At 32.3% G+C, this 19,013-nt stretch overlaps 2 protein-coding genes across 2 annotated transcripts; one reads left to right on the plus strand and one right to left on the minus strand.

The window, feature by feature from the left end:
- Positions 1-1,578: 1,578 nt before the first annotated feature.
- LOC146939637 (putative F-box/LRR-repeat protein 9) lies at positions 1,579-2,843 on the minus strand. Its single transcript, XM_085749797.1, has 2 exons — positions 2,548-2,843; positions 1,579-2,227 (listed from the first exon to the last, which is right to left on the minus strand). Exons 1-2 carry the CDS (start codon positions 2,841-2,843, stop codon positions 1,579-1,581), a joined length of 945 nt encoding a protein of 314 aa, XP_085605923.1.
- Positions 2,844-2,977: 134 nt separating this feature from the next.
- On the plus strand, positions 2,978-12,038 carry LOC146939638 (putative F-box/LRR-repeat protein 9). Its single transcript, XM_085749798.1, has 3 exons — positions 2,978-3,020; positions 10,839-11,211; positions 11,485-12,038. Exons 1-3 carry the CDS (start codon positions 2,978-2,980, stop codon positions 11,948-11,950), a joined length of 882 nt encoding a protein of 293 aa, XP_085605924.1. The 3' UTR covers positions 11,951-12,038.
- The last annotated feature ends 6,975 nt before the right edge of the window (positions 12,039-19,013 follow it).

A 19,013-nucleotide genomic window follows, 5' to 3' on the forward strand; every position in this document is an offset into this window, starting at 1 on the left:
TAAGGAGTAATTAAAGTATATAAATATTTATGTGTTTTTGACTAAAATGTTCTTATTTATCATTAAATTCACATGTGATAAACCAAAGGTCACAACTACTTTAAAGAAGGGTAAACATGTGATATGGTGTTTTCTAACAAGGGTAAACATGTTTTAGCTTTTGATGATTTAATTTTATATAATAATATTTTTTTAAAGAAGGGTAAAATTGAATTAAAAAAATTATAGTCATATCATTCCTTCAACTTTCCAAACAATGGAAAGGTAAATATGTTCCACTGCATTATAGAATACCCAAACAGTAGAATGAACTCTCTACTTCATTCCATTATGTTACATTTCACTCTGTTCCGTTATGGTTTATCAACCCAATCAACGAAAAAAAGATAAAAAAAATTTTGAAGGAAAAGATAAATATTTTTATTTTTAAACTATTTACCAAGTAAGTACTTCAATATTTAATATTTTCCTTTATATTCTTGACATATCTTGTGATTTGAATAAGTTTTAGTAGGCACGTGTATATTATTTTGTCTTCAAAAAGAAATTAAAAGTATTCCTTCACATAAAAATTTCATAATTTTTTTTCCCTCAAAAAAATGAAAATTTCATAATTTTTTAGAAAATACGAGAAATAATTTAATCGGTCATGACGTCGAGTATTTTCCAGCAAATCACATCTTTAATTTTAGTTGAATTTCCAAATTGTATTTCCAAATGCAATGCAGCATTTATTTATTTTTTTCCATTATTATACCCTTATTTATTGAATTTCATCAAACTTAACTACTCCACTAACTACAATTAATAAGGGTGTTTTAGTAAATGATATTAATTTTACCATCAAAATCAACACAATTAATCATTTTCTTAATAGTCGTGCATAGACCTTAAACGATAATTATTTAGAGACGGAGGGAGTATTTGTTTAGCCATTACCTATTGCATCTAGCGAACCAAACTCCTGCAACAATGTTCTTGATGTTCTAACAATCAAATTATCCTTTATCTTATAGATATTAAAAATTTATAGGTTTTTCTTGCAAACACTTTAATTCCACACAAATATGCCTACTTAAACAAGAGGAAATGCAAGTAGGAACAACAACATTGAGTCTCTATTTTAATAAAAAGTTCCCTATAGTTTGAAACTGTTAATATTCAACATATTTCTTTGTTGTTCATGATTAATCATGAAACAAAATCTATGAAATTAGTTTTTGAATTATTAATTAACGATAAAATATATCTAATTGGCAAATCAATTCCATTTTTGCAGCTTAGCCTTCGGAACTTATAATTGGAATACTTTGTAACAGTAAGCAATTGTTTTTTCAGACAAGAGCGATATCAAAAACCACAAAATCATTCAAGAATAAAAATAATAAAGATAATCTTATTAATAAAACATGCAAACCTTGTGCTTGCATACTAGGTTCTTGAGAAATTCAAATACACTTTCAGATGTCGGCAGCACAATTACTTCAAAGCAACATCATCAACATTTGAGAAGAAATCATGCCAAGATATCAATCATAATCAGAATCAATATTTATCTAATACTGCCAATCATAATTATCATATGTATCTTAACAAAAATGTCCTTATAGCTAAATCAGAATCATAGAGAATTGGAAGTCGGAAATCTTTAATTTGCTCGCAGCACCCTTTAAGTAAACATGGCTTGGATTTGGAATAATAATACGTGGAACATTGCAGATCAAGAGATTCAAGAAGAGGGCAGCGGTCAAGAATAGCAAGCAATCCAACATAGTTAAGAGAAATTCCATTCAATTTAATATGGCGTAAACCAGACATTGTTTTTGCAATAGCTAATGCTTCATCACACTTGCCAACAAGAGATGTGTGACTTTGCAGATCAAAAGATTCAAGAAGATGGCAGCCGTCAAGAATAGCAAGAAATCCAACGTAATTAACATAAATTCCATTCAGTTTAAGATGGCGTAACCCAGTCATTGTCTTCGCAATAGCAAATGCTTCATCACGCTTGCCATAAAAACTCAAGGAAGACAACCTCTCGAGATTTAGTGACTTTAAAAGAGGGCAACATCGACCAATAACTTCAAGGAAATCCATAGATAGGCTGCAGCTACAGCGACAAATTACAAGTTCTTCTAATAGTGAAAACCTCTTCACAAATTCATCCAACCCTTTATCTGAAATTTCGTAGCAGTGAAATAGTTGTAACCGTAGTAAGTGTCTTGCCCTGTTTCAAATATATGTACCAATTACTATCAATTTGAGTTGTTGCATATTAGGCATAACATTGAAGGTAATTTGAGTGCATTGCAAATTATGCTGAATGACTAGCTGGAAAGGAGAATATGGGAAGAAAAATATTAAATTAAATTATAATTTAGAATATGTATAAGTATAATCATGGTTAAGCAAGATGACATAGCAAGAAGGATCAATGCTGTTGATAACAAAATATAGTATTATTATGAAACTGGAATTGAAACAAACAAAATGCAACTAATTAATTTCCTATGAGCCAAATATTCAAGAAGTTCATCAGTTGCAAACCAGCTAATAGTAATGTCTTCCAGATTACCGCTACTTAGGTCAATGGCACAGCGACAAATCTTCCCCATGTAAGCAAAACAATCAATGGTGAAACCACTAGTCATGTGAATGGTACGCCACATTAGAGGGTCCTTGCAAATGTTCCGCCACAAAGGACAAACATTACGTGCACTTGTCACAAGATCAACAGTATCAAGTCTCTGAAGTATGTTCTTTGTCAAGCCTATTGGAAGTTCAAGCCAGTTTGGCTTTGTCGTGCTATCAACTTTAGCTTTCTTGATACACGACCCCTTCATGCTACAAACGATGCTGAAAATAAGACTTAACAGTTACAAATTGCATAGTAATGAAATAGCCAAAAAGATAGATGCATACAAATTGGAAATTATATCTTGTAATATATTTGTATGATGAAGATGAAGTGATGAATATGGTATACGATGGAGAGCGCAAGATTGAAGCAGTCCGGCAAAGTAAGTGATCCACACGCATTCGATTAATTTATAAAGCCCTGGGAAAGAAGAAGAAAAAAAACCCTAAAAAGATGATAATGATACACCAACATCCCTAATTGTTTTTTTTTTTAAATGATTTTTTAAGAGCACACTCTATTGTAGAATTGCACCTAAAAAATACGGTTGTAAGTTATGAAAGGTAGGAGTGTGAGAACCAAATCAAGGCTCCAATGAATCAATGTTCCAATTCAAACCAATTAATTTGGTTTTTTTTTTTTTTTTTTTTGATGTTCGGATCAAACCCAAATCAAACAAAATTGCAATGAAGGAAGCTGAAAATAAGACCTGAAGTTACAAATTGCAGATCAAAATTGAAATAGCTAAAAGGAGATAGATGTATACAAATTGGAAACTATACCTTGTAATTTGATTACGATGGATTATCGACGGAACTGAAGAATGTGGAGATCAGATGGAGAAAGAAAAGTGATTCAGGCAATAAGAACCTTCGTTACTCTTACATGCATTAGATTAGCCCTAAAATAAGAAGGAATTTTTTTTCATAAATTTCCATAAAGGCACGTGTTAAGGATTACACCTTTAACAAGTATTAATTGAAAAAATGAATTTTCAATATTTTGAAAAAATAAATTGACACAGTTTTTTTTTTCCTTTTCTTGAGTAGTCTAGTGGATAGAGCTCGCGCAATTTAATTGTGGAGAAGTAGAGTGGATAGAGTTCACACATTCCCCTGCATATAATATGTAATATCCCTACCAACTGAGCCAAATCACGGGGATTTCTAATATATAAGTTGAGTTTATTGTATTTTTTCCAAGAATTACATGGGTTTTTAGGTTTGTATGACGAAAACTTGAGTTTGTTTATAAGTTTGATGATTTTTTGATTTTTTTTAATAAAAAAAATGTATATGGATGTTTCCATTTATAACATAAATAATTAAATTGGAAAATAATATAAAGGACAAAAAACTTACTTAAACTTAAATCAAGAGACGGACTGTGTAATTTCGTTCAAAAACATGTTTTGGTGAAGTTTTGAAAATAGCCACTTTAAAAGGTTAAAATGTATTAAAATAATCCCTGTAAAAGGTCATAATATGTAGAATTCAAGATTATAAGAGTGAATTCTTTGTTTTTATTTCTATAGGGACTATTTTCAGACTTCACCCAAATTACATGGGTTATCTAAGGTATTAACCCAATAAATACCCTAGGAGTAAATTACATTTTCCTATCTTCTTGTTATCTTAAATTATACATTTCCCTACCTTGTGAAATTAAAACTAATCTTCTCCCTTAATAATTAAATATATACTACACTTTAATACTTCCTACCTCCTCACAATAGGTGTCACATATTTGAGTTTTACACGGTTATTAATTATCGTTAGTGGAATAATTATAGATGATTAAAATGCAATAAATAAGGGTATGATAGTGGAAAAAAGTAATAAATGTTGTATTAATAGTATAAAATAGACAAAAAGTTTGAGACAATTTTTTTAATAAAAATGACACCTATTATAAAATAGAGGAAGTATAAAACAACTCAGGTGAGAACACTTAGCTATTGTGAGAAATGAGAACAAGTATTTGTGACCGACTCAAAAATAAAATCAGTGGGCTCTTATTTTAAAAGAACACGCACTCTGCAATGCAATCCTCTCGTCCATCTTAATCAGTTTCTAGTCGCCATTTTGAAACACAAAAAAAAAGGATCTACCAATCAGGGACAACCTTAGGTATAGGCCGGGGATGCGACGGTCTAGGGCCCATGCCGGTAGGGGGCCAAAAACAAATTTATAATAGGGGGTATACATAATATTTGGCTTTGGGGGGGGGGGGGGGGGGGGGGGGGATGTATATAGTAAAGTTCACATTAAGGCCCCAAACATCAATATGACGAAAGGCTGGGTTGAAGTCTGTAAATGTTTTGGGTCATTTTGGCGCGATTTGCTATATATAGCCTTGTATATCACAAAGATTTTATATACACCCTCCCTATAAAAAAATTGGTTGATTTTAATAATGTGCTAAAATATTACTCCCTCCATTCCTTTTCTTTTGATGTTTTAGCTCTTGACACAAGTTTTAAGGAGTAATTAAAGTATATAAATATTTATGTGTTTTTGACTGAAATGTCCTTATTTATCATTAAATTCACATGTGATAAACCAATGGTCACAATTACTTTAATAGTTTATGGTGTTTTCCAACAAGGGTAAACTTGAGAAAACAATAATAAATTCACTAAAACATCAAAAGTTTTGGAATATAATTGAAACTCTAAAACATCAAAAGAAAAGGAATGGAGGGAGTATTATCGACAAAATTGGTGATACTTTTTTGGGCCCTTTGTTCATAAAAATGAGCCTCACTAATATTAAAAATATTGGTGATATTTATTATCAAATAAATTGGGATAATTTTATAACAAAACAAGTTATATTTTAGTAGAAAATGCATACTAGAGAAATTAATCTGAATTTTGTCTTTCAATGGTTCCAAAAAATTAAATTATATCATTACAAAAATGTCAACTTTCTTGAATTGATTAAAAGGATCGCAAAATTGATTTTGATAATGCAAAATCATGCGAGATGCATTCAGGATCATGAAACCGATGTGAGACGCATTCACGCATCTTTCTTTGTTTTGTTTTTTTTTTTTTTTTTATAAATAGTTGCATTTGACATATGATGTTTTGGAGTGCCAGCATAGCTAATATATCAACTGTCAAAATTAATGTGTGTCTCATCAATTTCAATGAGGTAATTTCTTATTAAGTGCACATTTAACAATAGTCTTACATTGACTTTGTATCATCATAATGAGCTTGTTAGATATATTTATAGCATATAAAAAGACGAATGATGTACTTCTAGCGTACAAATGAGTTCTTGTATATATCTATGATTCCTCTAAAAAGTCTAACACTAATTTTGTATCATGTTTTATTGTTTTAACGAGTTTAACATTGGAGAACTTTTCATCTAAAAGTTTAAAATTTAATTAATTACGTGTTGATATATTTTTACTTTTTTGATCCTATTATTCTTAGGTGCTAAAATTTCAGTCTACTTTGCATGTGCTATTGTTCTCTACTTTTATGGTATTTTATTTTGTTTTAATTTCTATGAAGTAATTGATTTATTTTCAGATGTTTTCAAAAAAAACATTTATTTGGTAGTGAAAACCGGAAGAAAATGAAATGAAGATCTAATAAAATCACAACAATGAACTAATTTTTTTTATGATGTATTATGTTAGAGCCCTATTCTCATATTATGCCTAAGGCATGTACAACTCTAGGAACGACCCTGTTACCAATGAATTTTTCAAAAGAAAATGATAAATTTAGGCCCACGAGCATGAGAAATTGATTTATCAAATTATACTATTATTTTATTATTACATCAACGAGATGTATACTCGAACCCATCAAGGACATGGATGAGATTCAATTTCTCATCGTCGTTGGATATAGGAAGGGTAACAGGTAAGTATATGTGAGTATTGTATGGGGATGGGGAAGGTAAAATTCGTCCCCATCCTTTTCCATTGCCATGCCTAATCTTAAATAGGTCAAAATACGATTACAAGCCTTTAAAGAAAGTATTGATGAAAATCATAATAAAAGGCTTTAAAGAAAGTATAAAAAAAAAAAAAACTCAATTAAGTGAAAGTAATCAAAATGAGTGAATCAGAACTATAGCTTCATATCGTTGATAGTTCTTCCATACTAAAGTGGCATTTCCCTTAACTTGTAACTTCATATCGTTATATTTAGTAAACATCTCTGGTTGTATATCAAGTGTTCAATTCAAACAATATTCTCTGTAATCTTTGTTTGTTAAAAGTCTCTTGCTTGTGTGCTTGAGCAATTGTGATCTGATTGATTATAGTGAAAAATCTCTTGTAAGTGATAAGGGGACTGAACTACTTCCAAATAACATTGTGTCTTTCTCTTCTCTCTCTATCTCTTTTATATCCGTTGCACTTAACTCTGAACATTGTTTCAAGTTCTAAACTATATCAGAAGCTGAGCTTTGGATTTCTGCCACCTCATTCAATGCTTTCTGTAAGTGTTCCTCTACCATTACGCAGTTTAAGGAAGAAAAAAAATCAAGCAAAGGACAATTGTTGAAAAAATAATATGAAAGGCAACAACAAAGCCACGTTTTATCAGTGGAATTATTCAAAATAAGTATAGATAAAAAGCTTACTTGGCTTTAATTTCTAGTTAGGGGTGTTCCCATGGCACTCACGTAGAAAAATGCAATCATTATTTTAATACCTCATCTTTATACATAAATCATCGTATGTTCTGTTTGGAGGAATTGTGGATATCTTTTGGACCAATAATACTCCCTTATCGAGAACAGCTCATCATCGACACAGGTACAAAAAAATTAAAATTAAAATCAATTAAAAATGTTTCTTAATTGTTTTTCAATACAATGAATGATTAATAGTTTCAATATGGAAAAAATAAGAGTGAATCATCAACTTCGTCCCTGAATTTGCAAGCATCAGGCAAAGTCGTCCCCAAATTTTGCAAAATATCAATTTTGTCTCTGAATTTGTAAAATGTCAATCAATTTCGTCCTTCCAATTAACTGGGGTGTTAACGGAGCTGATGTGGTCGTTAACCTCTCACATGGACTGCCATGTCAGACGCCACACAAGCAGAGACTAATATGGTTGATTGTAACCAACATTTTCAAGGACTAATTTGGCTGATTTGAATGTAAGAATGTCATCTTCCCCAACCTCTCTCTTCCTCAATGGCTATTTCTTCCCCAAATGTATAAAATTGGAACACTAATTTTACAATCTTTAATCCACACCAAAATTCCCAAAAATTCTTCCAATAATTAGTGGTGACGTTCTTCCCCAATTGAAATAACCTCAAACCTTAATTTTTTGATTGAATCCAAAATCAAAAAATCCACAAAATTCATTCAAACAAAACTGTTGTAATTGAATCCGAAATGATGGAGGTGGGTGTATGGGCAAAAAATGTTTAGAAAATCGATCTTCATGTTCAAGTCAAAGGAAAGTGAGAATGAAGTTGTTTGGAGGGTGAGGCTGATGGACAAAGTTGATACTTAAGGAATTGAGTTTAGGTTGATTAACTTTTTGATAGTCATGGTTTGCTTGTTTGAGTTTGTGAATATGCTTCTGAATTGTACTAGATGTGTGTAATGTTGTAATGAAAAGAGGTTGAAGATGAATCTTCATGTAACCTTTCTGTCAAAATATTTACATCAGATTAGTCCTTAAATTTTATGTCTATCCATCAAATCGATCCCTATATTATGTTAAAAAACACCAGATCAGTCCTTGAATTATATAACTAACTATCAGTTTGGTCACTGAAAGGCAAGCTTTGCAGAACAAAATACAAAATGCAGAAAACACAACTTGATCTTTGCAACATTTACAACATTTGCAGCATCAGCATTTCCACCATTTGCAGCAACATTTCTACCATTTGCAGCATCAACATTTTATGCACTTCCACCAATATCAGCATCAACATTTTCTGCATTTCCACCATTACAAGCATCAACATTTTCTACATTTCCACCATTACCAAATATAGTAACCAACCAGAACAAAAATCATCTTTCTATTTTTTAAACCGAAAACCCTAATAAGACTAATCTAAACAACAACAAAAACTGAAAACAAAATCATTAAAAATGAAAACGAAATCATTAAAACTAAAAACGAAATCATCAAAACTAAAAACAAAAATTAAAAAAACGGCCAAAAAAATGGTGAAAACGAACAGGAGGTGAAGGTGAGATGAACGTGAGACTTACCTTAACCAAAGATCGTTCCATTCTTCAAAAAACCACCGTTGATCGCCGACGATGATGATGATTTTGGAGAGGAGAAGGTGATGAAGGATTTAGCGGGAAGGGGAAAGGTCAGAGACTGAAATCTGAGGGTGGAAGGTAAGGATAAAAGATCGGTATAAATGAAAAAGCAGAAAAAATTGCATTTGAAAAGTGAAAACTTAATTTTTTGCGTTTCCATCAATTTAGTTCTTGTACACGTGGCTTCCTCTTTGACACGTGTACAAGACAACACAACATGCATGGAGCCAGCTCAGAATCACTAACGGACCTTTTGGACGGAGGGACCATTTTGATGGACGTGAGAGAAATTCAGGGACGAAATTGATATTTCGCAAAATTTTGGGATGATTTTGGCTGATGCTTGCAAATTCAGGGACGAAATTGATGATTCACTCGAAAAAACAAAGAACAAAAAGATCAAAGGAGAATGAAAGATGAAAACGTAAACATGATAACCAAAAAATCGGCGAGGAAGATATCTAAGGAGATAAAAGATGAAAACTTAAAATTAAAACCATAAAAAAAAAAGTAAGTTAGTGTCTTAAAAGAGGACGTTCGTATTGTGGACTATCGACTATATAAATCTCTTCGCCTTGTCTCCAAGACTCGTGTTTGGGGGGCTGTGGACTGTCATTATATTCCTAAGGGCTTAAACGCCTCCATGAAAGACTATGGTAAGCCTGGGTGTGCCCTTCAAAACAGTTATACTTATTCATCACTTCGCCTTGTCCCAAGACACATGTTTGAGGGGCTATGGACTATCAATCTATTCTTAAGGGCACAGATGCCCTCCAGAAGGGCTCAGGCGCTCTCTTGAAGGACTTCTGAAGCCCTAGGTGCGTCCCCATAAGGGCGTCGTCTTGACAAGCTTCTAGAAACATCTAGAATGCTCTAGAGTGACTTATGGCCCAAGCATCTTGGAGCTTAAGTCAACGAAATACAAGCCCACGAAGGGCTATAAAATATCACTCTTGAGAGCATTCTCAATCCATGATATACACAATATAAACTCTAGATTCTATTATTGTACTTTTGCAAGTACAAGTTGAATAGTTTTTTTAAAAGCAGGGTCGTTTATGAGATTTTTGTGTCCCAAAGTCAAACCTATAATTTGAGCCTTAATTAATAAGTATAGATTTTGAATTCTTAAACCGTTAAATTATTTGCTTGAAGATTATAGTTTTTATTACGTAAAAAATAATCTAATAAAAACCTCATAATGAAAGTGTTATCATAAGGTATTTAGTTAGAATCCATTTTATTCATAATGATTTTTTAAGCCAACCAAAACAGGCGGAATTATGGTTATATCAGCACAAATCAACATTTAATATAATAGAGATCAAAATATCTTAAAAAATGACTAATTTGTAATAAATTTTGAATGACATACATTTTTCCTTGTATGATTTTGATAATAAATTATAATTATAATTATTTTTATTTTTATTTAAAAGAATTAATATCATGCACCGTATCTTTCAACGACACTCTTTAATACGGAAAAATACCATATAAATAATAAATTAACATATAAAAAAGAAGACGAAGTTCATATAAATGAAAACTTGATAAAAAAATTCCAAAGACTCCTTACATTTTTTTTTTTTGCAAGAAGACTTCTTACGTTTTAAAATGAATAAAAAAATAACATGAGACCGAAAATAAAAACAGTTTTTTTATTATTAAAAAAAGAAAGAAGAACACGTGCAAGACAAAAAATAACATAAGGTGTACATAGATAGTGCCCTCGGAAAACAAACGGTGTAAATAGTAGATAGATAGGTTATTTTAGAGTTCTTATTGCCGTGAATGGCATTCTCCTCCGCACTGCTTCAGTTTCCCTGGATCTCCATAATATACAAATTACAAGGTATAGTTTCCAATTTGTACTCCATCTCTTTTGATCTATTTCAATTTTGATTTGTAAATTGTAAATGTAGGTCTTATTTTCAGCATCGTTGGTTGCATAAAGGAATTGTGTACTAAGAAATCGAAAGTTGAGTGCACCACAAAGCCAAACTGGCTGGAACTTCCAATAGACTTGACAAAGAACATTCTTCAGAGACTTGATACTGTTGATATTGTAACAAGTGCACGAAATGTTTGTCCTCTTTGGTGGAAGGTTTGCAAGGATCCTCAAATGTGGCGTACCATTCACATGACTGGTGATTTCACCATTCATTGTTTTCGCGTTAGTCGTTTGCATTTTGAGAAGATTTGTCGCTGTGCGATTGACCTAAGTAGTGGTCATCTGGAAGACATTACTATTAGCTGGTTTGGAACCGATGGAGTTCTCGAATATATGGCTCATAGGTAATTAATTTCATTTTGGTTGTTTCAATTCCAGTTTCATACAATATAATGATTTGTTATCAACTGCATTGATCCTTCTTGATATATCATCTTGCTTAACCATGGTTATACATTCTCTAAATTATAATTTAAAATTATTCGTCAGGTATTCTCCTTTATAGTCATTTGGCATAATTTGCAATTTACTCAATTTACATTCTTTTGTATGGTTCAGTGTTATGCCTATCTGTAACAACTCAAATGGTTAGTAATTGGTGCATATATTTGCAACAGGGCAAGTCACTTACGACGGTTACGGATTTTAGGCTACAATGGAATTTCAGATAAAGGATTGGGTGAATTTCTGAAGAGGTTTTCACTATTAGAAGAGCTATCATGTAGCAACCTCCTATCAAAGGATTTCCTTGAAGTTATTGGTCGATGTTGCCCTCTTTTGAAGTCGCTAAATCTTGAGCGCATGTTTTTCACGCGAAGTCTTCATGGATGTTTGGTTCACTCTTATGGCGAAGGTGATGAAGCATTTGCTATTGCAAAAACAATGTTTGGATTACGCCATCTTAAATTGAATGGGTTTTTGCTTAACTATAATGGATTGCTTGCTATTCTTGATGGCTGCCCTCTTCTTGAATCTCTTGATCTGCAATGTTCCTTGTATCAGTTATCCAATCCCTATCCAAGTTTACGTAAGAGATGCCGCATGCAAATTAAAGAGTTTGAACCTCCAAAACTCTTTATATGACAGTTAATTACTACTACTATGATTTCATCTCAAATGTTCATGATGTTGCTTTAATGTAATTTTGTGGCAGACATTTGTAAGTGTGACATTTTACTTTTGAAAAGTGAAAATAAATTTCTCAAGAACCATGTATACAAGCATATGCTTTGCATGTTTTTATCAATCAAAACATGTATGCTTTTGAAAAGTGCAACATTACAGATTTTATTCCCAATTCAACATATTACACATCAATACATAAAAAAAAAACATAAAAGTATTAGTTGGAACGGACAGAAAGATATAACTTATTATTTTCAATTATCAACCTAAACATGTATGCTACATCGCAATCATCATAAATAGCTTGAGGAAAATAAATTGTTTTCTACATACATGTCTTCATCTTTATCGGCCCCCAAGTCTACGCATGGTACCTATACAAATACATGAGACATAGTTTGATTTTCACCCGGATGGACAAAGTATCTGTTAAGTTGTGTTTTCAACTCACCAACTTGTCGGTGGGGGTTAAAAAAACCTTAATGGTCTTCTTGAACGCATGGTATCAAGTATGAACTTCAATTTGTGCATCTTTGGACACGTTTCACTTCACATAGATTTATGGAATAACAAATATCAGAATAAAACGGAATGCAATGTAAAGTAAATTATTGCAACAGGGCAAGTCACTTACGACGGTTACGGATTTTAGGCTACAATGGAATTTCAGATAAAGGATTGGGTGAATTTCTGAAGAGGTTTTCACTATTAGAAGAGCTATCATGTAGCAACCTCCTATCAAAGGATTTCCTTGAAGTTATTGGTCGATGTTGCCCTCTTTTGAAGTCGCTAAATCTTGAGCGCATGTTTTTCACGCGAAGTCTTCATGATGTTTGGTTCACTCTTATGGCGAAGGTGATGAAGCATTTGCTATTGCAAAAACAATGTCTGGGTTACGCCATCTTAAATTGAATGGATTTTTGCTTAACTATGATGGATTGCTTGATATTCTTGATGGCTGTCCTCTTCTTGAATCCCTTGATCTGCAACGTTCCAAGTATCGTTATTCCTGATTCCAATTCAAGCTTAGATATAGAAGGTGCCGCATGAAAATTAAATATTTTCTACCTCCATATCTCTTTATATGACAGTTAATTACTACTATGATGATGATGCTATAGCTAATATGGACACTTTTGAAGGTATGCAGTATGCTACCAGAGTGTTAGCTCATTGATTTTGATTATGATTGTTTTCTTGGCAGGATTTCATCTCAAATGTTGATTATGTTGCTTTAAATTAATTTTGTTGCAGACATTTGTAAAGTCTAATCTTTTAATTTTGAAAACTGTACTTAAACAAATGGTTTACATGTTTTATTATTCAAATTATCTGTTTTAATTTTGTTCTTAAATGAATTTGTGGTTTTTGATATCTCAATTGCTTATTAATAGAAAGTCTTCCAATTATAAATTCAGAAGGACAAACTGCAAAAACGGATTTGATTGGCCAATTAGATATGTTTTATCGTTAAATCATAGGTTTTGTTGCATGATCATTAAATCTAAAAAATATGTCGAAGATTAACACTTTCAAGTTATAGATAACTTTTTATGAAAGTTGAGAGTCAATAATGTTCTTGTATTTTCTCTTGTTCCTATATAGGCATACTTGTGTGGAAGGAAAGTTTGCACAGAGAACCTGTAATCTTTTCATATCTTGGATATAAAAGATAACTTGATTGTTAGTAAATAAAGAACATTGTTGTTGCTGATGTTATACATACTAGTATAGTGACCCGTGCCAAGCACGGGAAATAAAAAACTTTTTTGATCAAATGTATAGATTTTATATTATGTTAATGTATAGATTTTATATTATGTTATTTAAAGTTATGTGGTTATAATTTAAATTTGATATGGAAAAAAATATCATCTTAATTTTGTTAATTTTGTATATATTTTGAAATATCTAAACATTGCACATAACGATTAAAGTATTTGAATTTATACTTATACTAATTATTTGTAATATAAGATGTACTCATTGTTAAACTTAGCATATGTAATATTTTTGCAAAAATACGCCGACGTATTGTATATTATTATTTGTTGGCATAATGTATTTTATTAATCATAAAAACTAAAAAATTGGTATTTTTTTATATAATAGTCAGTGTCAGATGTATACACCTAGTCTGTGAATGCAAACGTTAAATTTTTTACGGGTGTGTATAAATATAGTTTGGGCTACAGAAACGCCGATTGTTATTTGTTTTTATTTTTTACAAAACCAATGGTCTAATGTAAATATTGTGTTTTAGAGTAACAACGATGTAAAAAAAAAAAAAAAAATTCCGCGTATTGTTATACCTGAAAAGTGCATCAGTTAAAAGTCAATGGCAGGAGGATCTTCTTATATAGAAATTGCATGTCCTGTAATGACCAGTACGTCTTACAAAGAAATTAAAAAAAAACGACTTCCAAACAATACGCAACTTTAGTTTTCTAAATTATAGCAACAACAATTCTAAAACATAACCAATTATCATACTTTTTGAAAAACTTCATGATACACAACATTTGTGGTCTCCTTGCAAACATTATTATCTTCATCCAAGATGAGCAGCTTCAAACCTTTTCTAGAAGTAACTCGAGAGACAACGACATAGAGTTGTCCATGCGTGAGCACAGGCTTAGGAATATAAACTCTCACTCGAGATAAAGATTGACCCTGACTTTTATTTATTGTCATTGCAAAACAAAGCGTCAATGGAAATTGCCTGCGCCTGAATTTGAAGGGTAATCCTGGATCACTCAGAATAAGATTCATCCTGGGAATGAATACCCTCGTACCTGCCTTTTTTCCTGTAACTACGGTAGCAGGTATCGTGCTCTTCCCTAGATGTGTGACTGTCAGCCTCGTACTTGTAACGCTCAATTTGAAAGTGTCTAGAATACTCAAATGTGCGTTAAAAGTGATATTGGATACATTAATTGTACAATACAGAAACGACAACAAGTCGAGAGTTTAGATACAAGGACATCCAAAATCTTATGTTACATTATTACACACAAAGTTTGTCGCACGAAGTTGATGAAGTTGTTTTGCATCAAAAACAAGATAAGTATTTTTGTATCGTCTCCACAGGGAATAGTGCGTTATCAATGATAGTTTAACATCGATTATCATTCAAAGTATTAAGAGTACTTGTTTGTTTGAATTGAAATGTAACTAGCTAAACTAATTGCAATAAGTAAAAGTTGAGATAAATAAGGATTGAAACTTGTTAGGAGTAGCGTTCCTTAACCAAGCGTCACACGTAACCTAATGATCCATACGAATTCTAGCTTTGTAAACAACATTATCACAATCAATTCTAAACTATCCTTCGTGTCCAAAGTGATATAATTATTTCTAAGTTATCGTTTAAACATTCGTGTCCAAATTCCTTAAACGATAACAAAGTCGATCGGATGCCTTAATCGACCGTGTCCAGCCTGATTAAGTATCCGAAAGCATTTCACTCTTGATTATGGTGATTATCACAAGATTAACAAAGATGTCAAGTAAGTTAACCTAAGATATATTGCTACTCTAGCTCAAGATTCAAGAGTTTGTGTCCAAAGCATCTTGAATCTCATTGAAAGCATTAACACAAGAATAACAACAATATTGAATATAAATTGCTAGAACCATATATTGCAAGATAAAAAGGATTACATGTTTAGCAAGATCAAGTACCTCTCATCCCAACAAAGAGTATTTAGCTACACATCATCATGGAAGCCATGCAAGGATGGATTGAAAAGGAAGGATTCATTACACTTGTGATGTCTCAACAAAGTATTAAGATCCAACTTCCAAAACCAATCTTACTCAATGAAGAACTACCTTACTTCTCCCTATGAAAATATCTAAACTAAAACCTAAGAGAAGCTAAGAAAATATCAAGCTAAGATATGATAAGATTCTCTCCAAAGAGTAGCAAGTGGCTATATAAAGACTTCTGCCCTGCCTGAACTCGCAGATGCGAGCTACATCACTCGCAGATGCGAGTTGCTTGCCTGGACCAATGATACGCTGCCACGTCATAACTGAGGGGATCAAACCGCCCTAACTCGCAGTTGCGAGTAAGGGAGCTCGCAGTTGCGAGTTGCTCGCATCTGCTACTCGCAGTTGCGAGTGTGAGTGCGAGTTCCTTCTCTCCTGGATCAGCTTCTGCCCAAATAGTACTTTTTCATGATTTTGATCTTAAATCAATGTCTTGAGGCTAATTCCTGCACAAAAGGATAGAGTAATGATAAGTAAAGCGTAATAAGGCATTTAACGCTTATTTCTCGGCTTTTCCTTCGATATCTTGTAAAACAAGTAACAAAAAGTGTATGAAATATAACATGAAAATAACACTTTTTAGCACTTATCAAACTCTCCCCAACTTAACTCTTTGTTTGTCCTCAAACAAAAGATTGAAAATCAAACAAGTTAATAACAAGACACAAGTACAAAAGGCTTTGAAAACATCTTCAGATGAATGATTTAAAAGTGAATGCGCGGGCAAGTCTAAGTTTCCAACTAATCTAAAATTCTACTACTAACATGAGATGAGTCCTAAGTACAAAGTTCATGTCAAACATTTCAAAACAATAATATATTTATTTACGAACCACACCTAACACACTTCTATGAAAGTAGATAAACAATTGAAATCAAATGAATGAGGGTTATGAACACACATCCGGCAATCAAGTTAACATTCCAATCAAGTTATGTGTCCATCCAAAAATCGTTTCAAAAGGCATAAAAACATGGATCAAAAGGTCTTTGAGGGTTATAACTTGGCTTGGCTACAAAAGAAATGTCATATGTGGGGCAATTGAAATCAAAAAGCCTATCAAAGAGGAACATTCCTTGTATCAACCATTAAAATTCACAATCTTTCCTACCAATCATTACAAACCCTTGGTGCTTAAACATGAGGCACTTTGATCTTGACAACTTATTTTCTTTTTGGATTTTTCTTTCTTTTTCTCTTTTTCTTTTCATGTACACATTGCTTTTCTTTTCTTTTTTGTATTTACAACAACATGTTGTCTTGATCAAAGATAAATTTACACCATAGTACTTGACATAAGATTTACATCTACCTTCTCTCCCCAACTTGAATCAATCAAATACCCTAATTGAATGTTCCTCTACTCTAAGGCAAAAGGGACAAATAACATTGAAATTTGAGGGTTCAATAATTAAAAACATATCAGAGTCCTAAAGTGCGTCAAGAATGAACTGAATTTTGAAAAATTTAAAGGCAACTTCATCAAGCATTGTGCTTATGAATTGACAGTTCATAATTGATGACTCCGATTCATTTGGCTCAAGTGGGTTAGCAAGTACTCGCTCTTCTCACAAGGTAGGCTATTTGTGGTCAAGTAAGTTTCACTCATAAACAAAAAGGTGCCTTGATCACTTCCATGCCTTCACACAATTTAAAACAATTATTGGATTTAACATAACACAAACGAGTTAAACAATGAAAGCCGGTCTCCTTGCATATGTACAAATATTTGAGGTTTCCTCACTTTAGGCTAGTACTACGTGGTTCACAAATAAATAAATTATTGTAAAGAACTAAATGAAATGAAATTTACGCAAAGTACTCGTTCCATATTCGAGTAAAAACCTAGAAAAACTGGAAACTTGTACCTTGGCTTTGCGCTTTAATCACAACTATGAATTGTTATCAATCATCTGAGATTTGAAATTAAGCAAAAGTGATACGCAAGAAACTTCCACAATTTTTAAATTAAAACCAAATGAAGTACTCGAAACATGCTAACACATTATTATTCTACAAAATAAAATTAAACCATACTAATATAAATACGAACTTAATAATACTAATTAAAACGAAATAAAAGTTACCAAACATCAATAACCGAGATACTTAACAAAGTAGCAAAATACGAGTACATGTGCTAAAATAAAAACCAACAGAATATTGTTCACAAAGTAGCAAAAAGAAATAACAACTAAGGAAGACAACAAGAATTGACTGAAAGCTTAATAAAAAAAATCATTCAAAAAGAACTAGCTTTCAAGTCTTTTCTTCCTCCTCAAGACTGCATGCCATCATCATCAGACCCATGGGGGGTTGACGTAGCACTGTGGACCATCTCTGGATCATCCTGCTCATTATCACCACCTAGATCATCAACATGCATATCTGAAGAACCACCCCCTCCATAGACAAATGGCTGATGATGTAATTTTTGCATCAAACAAGATAAGTATTTGTGTATCGTCTCCACAGGGAATAGTGCGTTATCAATGACAGTTTAACATCGATTATCATTCAAAGTATTAAGAGTACTTGTTTGTTTGAATTGAAATGTATCTAGCTAAACTAATTGCAAAAAGTAAAAGTTGAGATAAATAAGGATTGAAACTTGTTAGGAGTAGCGTTCCTTAACCAAGCGTCACACGTAACCTAATTGATCCATATGAATTCTAGCTTTGTAAGCAACATTATCACAATCAATTCTAAACTATCCTTCGTGTCCAAAGTGATATAATTATTTCTAAGTTATCGTTTAAACATTCGTGTCCAAATTCCTTAAACGATAACAAAGTCGATCGGATGCCTTAATCGACCGTGTCCAGCCTGGTTAAGTTATACGAAAGCATTTAGCTCTTGATTATGGTGATTATCACAAGATTAACAAAGATGTCAAGTAAGTTAACCTAAGATATATTGCTACTCTAGCTCAAGATTCAAGAGTTTGTGTCCAAAGCATCTTGAATCTCATTGAAAGCATTAACACAAGAATAACAACAATATTGAATATAAATTGCTAGAACCATATATTGCAAGATAAAAAGGATTACATGTTTAGCAAGATCAAGTACCTCTCATCCCAACAAAGGGTATTTAGCTACACATCATCATGGAAGCCATGCAAGGATGGATTGAAAAGGAAGGATTCATTACACTTGTGATGTCTCAACAAAGTATTAAGATCCAACTTCCAAAACCAATCTTACTCAATGAAGAACTACCTTCCTTCTCCCTATGAAAATATCT

This window comes from Medicago sativa, chromosome 3, assembly GCF_051527215.1.
Source record: "Medicago sativa cultivar Bolivia chromosome 3, Bolivia_mono, whole genome shotgun sequence".
NCBI classification, from domain to species: domain Eukaryota; kingdom Viridiplantae; phylum Streptophyta; class Magnoliopsida; order Fabales; family Fabaceae; genus Medicago; species Medicago sativa.